At 39.8% G+C, this 11187-nt stretch overlaps 1 protein-coding gene across 1 annotated transcript in view; it reads left to right on the forward strand.

Annotated features, from left to right (window-relative positions):
* LOC125451781 (KAT8 regulatory NSL complex subunit 1-like) overlaps positions 1 to 10097 on the forward strand; it is a 128375-nt gene extending 118278 nt beyond the window's left edge. Inside the window, exons 11-14 of the mRNA XM_048529345.2 lie at positions 3360 to 3420; positions 3529 to 3641; positions 8105 to 8360; positions 9714 to 10097. Coding sequence (XP_048385302.1) covers positions 3360 to 3420; positions 3529 to 3641; positions 8105 to 8360; positions 9714 to 9989 — 706 coding nt within the window. The 3' untranslated portion in view covers positions 9990 to 10097. The remainder of the gene's footprint in view (positions 1 to 3359; positions 3421 to 3528; positions 3642 to 8104; positions 8361 to 9713) is intronic.
* The last annotated feature ends 1090 nt before the right edge of the window (positions 10098 to 11187 follow it).

An 11187-nucleotide genomic window follows, 5' to 3' on the forward strand; every position in this document is an offset into this window, starting at 1 on the left:
ACTCTTGTCTGGTCAGCATGTGACTGCAGACCCGCCACAGTGTGGTTGACTCATAACTACACTCTGAAATCACTTTTCAAATGTAACAAAGCCACTACCAAATCTAAAGACAGGAATAAAACCCGGGTGGCTACCCAATAACAATCTCTGCACCGAAACAAAAATGGTAAAAACAGTCCTGTTAGTGCAGCACAGTCTTCCTTAGTGACATCTGAGGGCTTCAGCCAAAGTTGAAAGATTTCCCTCAGACTGGTCAAGGAACAGATTGACACAATTCTACTCATAGATTCATCTATTGAAGAAAATATTCTAGATATCGTCTTGACTGTTTATGGATACAGAAAACATGGAGTTGTCCTGAGAGTCTAATTTTCTTTGAGTTGAGTCCCTAGCTAGACCATTTCAGAGGGCAGCTTTGAGTCGACTGCTTTGCTGTGGGTCTGGAGCCTCATTTAGACCAAACCAGATAAGCACTGCAGATTTCTCTTCCCTAAAGGGCATTAGTGAACCAGACAATTTCCTCTGATGGTGATACGTTGTTGCTATTAACCTCGCTTTTCATTCCAACTTTTTTTGTTAAATTGAAGTTCCACCATGTACCAGAGTGGGATTCAAACCCATATCTACAAACCATTAGTGGTGTGTCCTGGATTACTAGTTCAGTACCACTACACACACCTCCTTAACTGAACCACGTCCTCTTTGATGACATTTAGTTTTGCTGCCAATCTTGATTGGATTTGACCTAAGTAAGATAGAGTCACGTCTCACTGAAATTGGTTGTATCCCAATTAATTCCCTTTCCTTCAGATTGCTTCTTGTTCTCAAATCCACTTGTTATGACCTCAAAAAACTCAAGCCAGCTTGTCAAATATGATTTGCCTTTCACATAACTATAATGATTCTGTTTGGCTGTGTTATGCTTTTCTAAATGACCAGTTATTTTTTCCTTAATAATTTACTGTCACGTTTTTCTAACAATAGGTGTTAGGCGAACTGGCCTGTAGGTTCCTTCTTTTTGTTTCCCTCCCTTCTTGAACAGGGGCATCACATTTGTGGTTTTCCATTTCATTTCTGAAATCCAGAGGGTCCTCGAATATTTGTATCAACGCATCCAATATCTCTGCAGCTTGCTCCTTTAAAACCCTTGATGTCTGCAATCAAGACCTGATGGTTTATCGACCTTTGGTCCCATTAGTTTGTGAAGTACTTTGACTATTGTGATTGAGAGTGTTAAAAGTCTTTCCTCCCATTAGTACTCTGCTTATTTGATATCGTTGGGATGTTTATAGCGTTCTCCGTAATGAGCAATGATTCAAAATATTGATTAACTGCCATTTCCCTGTTCCTTATTATCAGTTCCCCAGTTGCAACCTCCAAAGAGTTACTATTTGTTTACATAAGTGTAAGAAACTCTTGCGATTCTTTTTAAGTTTTTTCATCAGTTTGCTTTCATAACCAATGTTTTTGCTTTATTGTTACTGTTTAATCATCTGCTGTTCCCTAAAATAAATCCCAATTTTCTGGACAACCACCAATATTTGCCACTTTGTATGCATTAGTTTTTGTTTGCGTACTCTCCTTGATCACCTTTGTTAACCATCCTTCTCATCAAATCTTTCTTTTTGAACAGATTAAATTTTTGTTGAACATTATGAAGTATCTGCATAAATATCTGCCAAGGCTCATCTCCTGACCTTCGCCTTAATCTATTTTCCCAGGCTACTTTAGGCAACTCTTTCTTCATTCCTTTGTAATTAACCTTATTTAAATTGAGTACATTAGTTTGAAAACTTTTTTTATACAGTTAATGATAAGGTCTTGGGCAGTTGTAGAACAGAGGGACCTAGGGGTGCAGGTACATAATTCTTTGAAGTTTCCATCACACATAGACAGTGATGTTAAAAAGGCATTTGGCACACTTGTCTTCATTGCTTTGAGTATAGGAGCTGGGAAGTCATGTTGAGGTTGTACAGGACACTAATGAGGCCTTTTCTGGAATACTGTGTCCATTTCTGGTTGCCTGGTTATAGAAAGGATGGAGAGGGCTCAGAAGAGATTTACCAGGAGGTCACCAGGTATGGAATGTTTAGGTTATAAGGTTGGATAGGCTGGGACTTGGTTCGCTGGAGTGTAGAAGGTTGAGAGGCGGCTTGATGGATGATTATAAAATCATGAGAGATATAGTTTCTGAATTGTAAACAGCAATCTCCAACATCACGTTTACCTGAGTAAGGAGTTAATGAAGACAGTAAGGACTGCATATTGCTAGAAGCTAAGAGTCAATAAATGTGGAGCTGGAAAAGCCCTGCTGGTCAGACAACATCCGAGGATCAGGAAAGTCAGCATTTCGAGCTGAAACCATTCATCTGTCCTGACAAAGGGTTTCTGCCCGAAATGGTGACTTTCCTGCTCCTTGGATGCTGTCTGACTGGCTGTGCTTTTCCAGCTCGAAATAGATAAAGTTAATAGTTGTTGTCTTCTCCCTAGGTTGGGAAATTTCAAGACTAGGGGCTGCATTTTTAAGGGTAGAGGAGAGAGATTTTAAAAAAGACATGAGGCAAATTTTTACACAGAGTAGTTTACATGTGGAATTAGTTTGCTGAGGAAGTGGTGGATGAGGGCACAGTTAGATGTTTAAAAGACATTTGGATAGATACATTAATAAGAAAGGTTTGATGGGATAATAGGCCAGGAACAGACAGACGAGACTAGTTTAGTTTATGATTATGTGCAGCAAGTACTACTTGGACTTAAGGGTCTGTTTCTGTGCTTTATGACTCTGAAGAAATACACATCCATCATCTCCCTGTTTACCTGTGACATCACACTTCACTGTAAAAGTAAAACTGAATTGAAGGTGCTCTCACCTGCTGGTTTTTATCTCCCACTGCGGTTGCCATTCTTATATAGCTCAGCTACCCCAATCTGGTTATGTTGACAATGACTTGCTACACAGTCCTCTTGGACCCTAATTTTTTTTCCTATTGTTTCCAAACTATAAGGAGAACAACACAGCTCTACTTTTGGATAACCAGAACTGTACATGCCGTAGTCAGAGATATTAGAGTGGAGGTGGAGGAACACAGCAGGCCAGGCAGCATTGGAGGAGCAGGAGATTTGATGCTTTGGGTCAAGTCAGGATTTCTGAAAAAGGAACCTGACCGGAAACTCCAACTTTCCTGCTCCTCCAATGCTGCCTGGCCTGCTGTGGCCCTCCAGTTTACATTCGACTTACTAAAAAGTACCAGTGTCCAATTTTTCCAGTTTTTATTCTTAAAATAATGTGCTGCTTGCAGTAGTTAAAAGAACAACTTAAAACAAATTCTGTATAATTAGTTCCTATTTCTCCTCGACAGTTGGCGAATCGTAGATGTTGAACAGTCAAAGCTGCAGAATTGCAAATTGGAGGATGACCAGGTAGTTAATTACATATCAGAATTGCTTGCAAGTCCATGAAGAATTATTGAATCTCTTATTTTGCTGGCAGCCTTTAAACTCTTAACTTGTTTATTCTTGAATATATAGTATGAAGAAATGTCTGATGAGGCTTTTCTTAATCGCCATTCCAAATGTGAGGAAATTGAACGTTCTAGATGGTGTTTGTGGTCTTCCACCAGCTCGGCCAGACGAGGAAGCAGGTAAACGTGATGTTGGAGATTGCTGTTCACAATTCAGAAATCTGTTTGGGTTCCAACAAAGAACAAAGAAAATTACAGCACAGGAACAGGCCCTTCAGTCTTCCAAGCCTGCGCCGATCCAGATCCTCTGTCTAAACCTGTCACCTATTTTCCAAAGATCTGTATCCCTCTGCTCCCTGCCCATTCATGTATCTATCTAGATACATCTTAAATGACGCTATCACACCTCCGCTGGCAACACGTTCCAGGCACCCACCACCCTCTGTGTAAAGAAACACATTGGAAGGATGCTGATGGTGTGCAGCTCAGGCTGAGTAAAATAACATGGGTGTATTGATCGTGATCATTCAAATTCCCTGGATTTTGAAAATATTATATTAGAAAGATGCCAATGTTACATCTCTATTCAAGAAGAAGGGAGATAGAAAGCAGCAATCTGAGGCTAATTTGCCCAACATCTGTCTTGGGTAAGAGCTTGAGTATATTTTAAGACAGTAATGACAGGACATTTTGATAATCATGACAGTCAAGATATTTCAGTGTGGTTCCGTGAAAGGGAAATTACGTTTGTCAATTTTGGGGGAGTTTGTTGAGGTAGGAAGAAGCACGTTGGGTGATGGGAATCAGTAGATGTGTTTTAATTTCCAGAACTCATTTGATAAAGCACCTCAGTAAAGCTTACTTCACAGATTTAGAACTCCTGATGTTAGAAATAAATTGTTAACCCTGAAAGAGACAGTTAGCTGTCAGAAAGCACATTCTGAAAAAGGCCATTTTTGGATTTGCTAACAGCAACCAGTGGAGTCGCGATGATCGTTGCTGGGATCTCAGTCATTTGCAATCTATACTGATGACTTAGATGAAGAATATCGATAGCTGAATATGCTGATGACACAAAAATAGATAGAAAAACAAGTTGTGAATAAGAGACGCAGTCTTCAAAGGGTTATAGATAGTTTAAATGAGTAGACAAATCCATTGGCAGATAGCGTATATGACAGGAATTGAGTTTTTCACTTGGCAGGAAGACAGAAAAATAGAGTACATTATTTAAACAGAGAAGGACTGTGGAAGCCCGTGGTGCAGGAAGTTCTGAGTTTCCTGTACCATAATCACAAAAAGATAGCATATAGGTAGTTCAGCATGTGATGATTGCGTCAGCAAATAGAATTGTGACCTTTAGGGAAATGAATTGTAAAAATAAGCAAGTGTTCCTGTTGCTATACAAGGGCTTGGTGAATCTGAAGCACTCATAATCTCACAGCGGAGGCCCTTTGAACCATCGAATCTGCACGGACCAGTCTACACTAATCCCACTTTCCAATTCTTGACCCAGTCTTGAACGTATGACATTTTAAGTGCTCATTATAATTTTCAAAGTTTGTGAGATTCCCACCTTTACAGCACTCGTCAGCAGTGCATTTCAGATTCTTGTCATCTACTAGGTGAAAACAATTTTCCTAAAATCCCTTCTAAACTTGCTGTTCATCACCTTAAAATTACGTCCCCATGCTATTGACCCTTGCTTATTATCTCTCCTGTCCATGGCCTTTTTAATCTTTAACACCTCAATCATATTCCCCCTCGGCCCTCTCTGCTCTAAAGAAAACAACCTGAGCCTATCCAGCCTCCCTTCATAGCTAAAATGTTCTAACCCAGGCGCCATCCTAGTGAATCTCCTCTGCATCCGTCCAATATGGTCAAATCCTTTCAATAGTGCAGTGAACAGAACTGCACACAGTACTCCAGCTGTGGTCTAGCCAAAGTTTTGTACAGCTCCAACATAACATTCCTGCATAATCTATCTTTCACTGTGTAGTCTTGGTCTTTTGAGGAGAGATCAGTTGCATTTGTGACTAATTTCTATGATTAAAAGTTTGTTTTGTCAGGCAGCGTTCAGCAGATTAAGTCTATTCTTATTGAAGTTTAAGAAGATCAAAAGTGATCTTGTTGAAGCACATCAGATCATGGGGGTGACTTGACAGGAAAAGTCTAGAATTAGCATTCACAGTTTGAAAATGAGAGTTCTCCTATTTAAGATGGTGATGTTAACAGCTTTCATCATTAGACTTTGATATTGTTAAGATCTCAGGTGATGTTATTGGCAGACAAGTAAGATCACACATGGGAAACTTGCTTGATATATCAAATTTTTATTTTGATTTTCACAAACTGCCTTGCTGAAACATCAGGACATTATACTGCAGATGTTCCTTTTAACATGAGATGCATTGGGCCAACAGCAGCTGAATTCCAGAGCTGATGTGAGAGTGATTACCTGTGACACTGAGCTCATTTAGATCGATTGTGGCCAGGAGAAGCTCTAGCAAAACTATAGTCATCGGAAACCTGGGAGAAAACCTAACATACCTAGCACAAAGGAAGGTGGATGTGGTTATTGGTCGGACATTTCAGCTCCAGGGCGCTTCTGTAAGAGTTCCTCATGATCTGTCTTGGGCACAGCCATTTACAGATACTTTATTGTTGACTTTCTCTCTATGTAAGTTCAGAAATATAGATGTTCACTGATTGCACAATTTCAGCACCAGTTGTACTCCTCAGATCCTTATTTAGTCCATGGCCAAATGTCACAAGATCTGGGCAGTGGCTAAGTTTGGGCTGATAAGTGACAAGTAATATTGACACCATCCAAATGCCTTTTAACAGCTGTCTGTAACAGAAGAGAATCTAACCATTGCCCCTTGACATTCAGTGGTCTTACCATCAATGAACTCCTCGCTGTCAACATTCTGTGGCCATGACAATCTGAACTGGACTAGCCGTATAAGTACCGTAGCTACAAGAGCAAGTCTGAGGCTTGGGCTCCTGCAGTGTGTAACTCCTCTCCTAACTCCCCAAAGCCTGTTCAGCATCGAGAAGTTAGGAGTATGATATAATATCCTCCACGTGCCAAATGAGTTCAACTTCAACACTGAAGAATATTGGCACTATCTAAGTCAGAGCAGCTGCTTGATAGGCACCACAAACATTCCCTCCACCACTGTTCAGTAGCAGCAGTGTGTACTATCTATAAGGTCCACTACAGAAATTCATCAAGGCTTCCAAGTCCGAGACCACCACCATCTGAAAAGAAAAGGGCAGCAGATACTTGGCAGTCCACAAGTTTTGAGTCTGTCACCAGGGTCTTGCCATCCTGACTTGGAAATATGTCCTTGTTACTTCACTGTCTGTGGGTCAGGATCCTGGAACTCCCTTCCAAACAGCATTGTGGGTTAACCTACAGCAAATGGACGACAGCACTTCAAAAAGACAGCTCACCACTACTTTCTCAAGGAAAACTAGGGATAGGCAATAAATGTTGACCCAACCAGCAACGCGCCCATCTAATAAATGAGTTTTTTAAAATCTTGCTTTCTCCCTACATCCCTTGTCATCTTCAGTATCTACAAGTCTCTCTCTCAAATATATTCAATGACTTGGCCTCTACAGCATCATCATCCTCTGATTGAATAAATGTGTCCTTATTTCAGTCTTAAAGGGCCTGCCCTGTATCCTGACATTGTGACTCCTTGTTCTTGGATCCTTGTCTAGTGATTCATCTTCTCTTCATTCAGTCCGTCCAGTCATGTCAGAATTTTGTTTTACAACAGTGGTTGGTCTGAGAAGGTGGTGCTGAGTCTTAGGATTTTTTTGACTGAGTGTCTCATTAGCCTTAGAGTTTAAGTGTGAACTTAGTTGTTTAAGTTTCAAGATAGTCACGTGGAGCTTCCTCTGTCAAAGCATGGCTGCGCAACAGCTAAGAATCAGTGCACATGTCAGTCAGCATGCTGATGCTTAGCTTCTGCTTCCAACATCCACAACTAAACATGGATCTTGGAGGGCTACACACCAGCAAGAAACATTGCAGAGAATGTTGGTCATGTAAAGCTGTGATGATATTGGGATGGCAGTATCTTAGAGACTTTCTGAACATTTGTTTTCAGTTCTGCAGGATGACTTCTTCACTCCATTAAACCATCAGAAGGAGCTTCCACTTGTAAATGCTGGTTATTGGTGAGTTTGAGATCTCAGGCTGCAGATTTCAGCAGTAATTGCAATCCTGATCGCTGCTGAGTGCCTTTTGCTGGGAAGTGAATATGTGGAGGTCTGGCTTAGCTTGATGTTTACTTTGTGATTTAATAGCCTGAAAACCCTCATGATACAGATTTACCATAGGAACACAAGACGTAAGAACAGGAATAAGCTTTTTGGCCCCTCAACTGTTGATCGTGGCTGATCCTCCAAGTTTCATGTCTACTTTCCGGCTCTTTGCCCATAACCCTTGATTTTCTGACTGATTTTGCACAGGAATTGACTGCTGAGTTGAGATAAAGGCAAACAGTTCATGATTAGTTTGGGCCCTTGGAGCATGGATGTTGGTTGATCTCCTAATGCTAAAGCTACGATGAACCAGTATTTTGATCCAAAATTTTTACCACCTATGATTTCTTTCTGGTTTTCAGAACTTCTAACAAAGCTGATGGCAGGTCTACTCCACAACTGCAGCAAGCTAATGCAGCAACCCCTCATCCAGCGTCACCTGACAGTGGATTTCATCTTTTGAATGACTACCCTCACACACCCTCATTGAGTGGCCCAGTCAGCCCTGATACCTGCTCATCGCTCAATTCCTTCTACTCAAAAGATCGCATAAGAGTCCTGTCATTCAATGAGGATACACGGTCATCTACACCCGAGGTCACTGATGAAGAAGTTCAGGTACTTTTTGAATATGATATAGATTCTTTGACATGACTGTGCCTCTAACCAAAATCCCAAGGTCTCCAGTATAATGAAAACATCCTAGTATGTTGTCCAATGCATCATCTCCTTGTCTTCTAAAATGAATTGGGAAAACAGGTGTGGTTAATTGACTAACTTTTTAAAAAAAATTCTTAATAATTGAGCATGTGATCTCCAAACTCCTGTTTTTAAGATGTGTGCATGTACACGTCAACATCATTTATGATGCTATCCCCAAAATGTTAAGATGAGAGTACTTAATTTTCTTTGTTACCGAATAGTGTTAAATGTTATCCAATTATGTAAATTTATGTACATTCATTTGAATTGTGTATATGTCTACCTTGAGACAGGGGAGCAATTTCTTCCAAAATTCACGAATGTGGTCATATTGTTCTAAACCAGTTATTTCCTTTGGATAACAGACTTCTGATAAATTGACATGCTACTGCTTTACAAGTCCCATTAGTGCTTGCTAGACATAAACTAGTCTAGCATTTCTCAAAATCTCACAGTACTTGGCAAGACAAAAGATCCCACAGACGATTCTATCAGGTCTATCTGACTGACTTCCATTTGCCTCAGCAAAAAAAGCAACCAAAAATATAGGAAGAATAGCACTGCTTTTAATGAACCACCAGAGGAAGTGAATTTTGGTTTCAAGGCATTTCTCTCTTGTCAGGTACCGTGTTCACCTATTTCCTTTCCTTTGATTTCAACCCAACAAGTGTTGAAAATCCAGTTGTATGTTGCAAATACTGCAACATTAATTTGATTCTGAATCTATATTATTGTTGTTTATATTTATGACAACTTGTACTGTACAGTTGGAAATCAGTCTGATTGTGTGAAATCCCACAAATATTGGTAATAATGGTCCTGGCCTGCTCTCCTGACTTCATCCGTGGCATTGTGTGTCAGTGACTTGCATTTTGAAACAGGCTGCAAACCACTGGAGCATCCTCTCACACCACACTTTGAAAAACAGGCTGTAACTAGTATGTGAGATAATGGGGACTGCAGATGCTGGAGATTCCAAGATAATAAAATGTGAGGCTGGATGAACACAGCAGGCCAAGCAGCATCTCAGGAGCACAAAAGCTGACGTTTCGGGCCTAGTCTAGGCCCGAAACGTCAGCTTTTGTGCTCCTGAGATGCTGCTTGGCCTGCTGTGTTCATCCAGCCTCACATTTTATTATCTTGTAACTAGTATGTGATCTGATTGTATGGCTCTATCATTCATTGGAGGAAAAACTAAGATGATGATGGGTTGGGGAGGGGAGTCAATATTTTTTAATTTATTGAAATGAATTTTATTTTTCCTTTTAGATGGTACAACCTTGGGAGCCAAGGATATTTCCCTTATCAGCTGAAGACATGGAACTATTGAAAGGATATACCAACTCTCTTAGAGAAAGTCGCTATGAGCGACCAAGGGATCTACACTGGTTGTCAGCTAACAGGCTGAACATTAGGACTGAATCTGCTGAGTGCACCCCTTCATTATTGCAGGATCCGAGAGGCCCTGCATATTTAAAGGATGACAACAGTTCAGATTTGAGATTGACTCTGGCAATTGAGAATGAACGAAGCATGGATAGATGAACTCGGCGCACACAGTAATTTATCAACTAGACCCGCACAGCAATCACATCTTGTATATATGTGCTGTATCTATATATAAATATATATCTAGATATATATATATATATATATATCTATATATATAGATATATATATATATATATATATAAAAACAGAGAAAAACTGTTATTTTGTTTTCAAATGTTTGATATTCAAACATCTATTTTTGAGAGGATGCATATATAATAACTTCTATTAAGTGATCTTTTTATTTTCATTTCCTTTCAAGTCAATGTACTGTAAATTGTACCATTTGGGGTTTGGGTTGGTTGTGGCCAGGGAATCAGTCACAAATGTAAAGAATGTAAGGTCCTTTATGTAAAAGTGATGTCAGTCTGTGCCAACAAAACAAGAAGGGAAAGCTTTAGAGAAAGAATATAAAAACTTTTTAAAACAAAACATTCATTGGGGGTGGGGGGAAGGGAGCAGGAATCCTCGTTCAGAAGAGTAGAAATAGTTTCTCCTGTTTCAGTAAATCCTTTGGGCTTGTCTTCATTAACACTGCTGAATTCTAGAATATTTGTGCTGTTGTATAGCATGCCCGAGGAGTGGTCGACTGACTGTACTTTCCCTATATTAAATTACTACAGTTCTTGTTTGCCCTGTGTTTTGTGCTCTCACTTTCTTCATCCAGTATTTGTACTGGACTGCTCACTTAAATCTTTTACTGAATTCTGTGTATTAACAAGTAATTGAAAAAGAAACTTGAAAGACTTCCATAAATATATAAATGGGCATTTAACGTAATTGGGAACAGAAAGAATGTGATGTTCTGGAGTTATGACTGAAGTAGTGAATCAAAACTTTTACATTTGTCTTCTTCAATGAAGAGTTTGTTATCACTGTCACAGTGAAGGAGGCAGCAATTGAGAAAGTGGAAAGGATATAAGGCTCAGAGTGCCAAGTAGAAATTCCACATTGCAGAAGTAAATAAGTTGAGATAGGAGAGTGATGCATTATATCAGCATAGGTTTAAATGATGAAGTATATTTGAACAACTGCATTTAGTGCTCTGACGCAATAGGGAAGGTTTTTGAGGGTAGTTCAGTTGACTATTGTATGACTTTCAAAGGCATGGATGAAGTACTACTGGATAGACTTGGAAAAAATTGAAACCTCCTGGATTAAAGGGGTTGTGGTAGCATCCCTCTGGACCCCA

This window comes from Stegostoma tigrinum, chromosome 5 (genome assembly GCF_030684315.1).
Source record: "Stegostoma tigrinum isolate sSteTig4 chromosome 5, sSteTig4.hap1, whole genome shotgun sequence".
Lineage (NCBI taxonomy): Eukaryota > Metazoa > Chordata > Chondrichthyes > Orectolobiformes > Stegostomatidae > Stegostoma > Stegostoma tigrinum.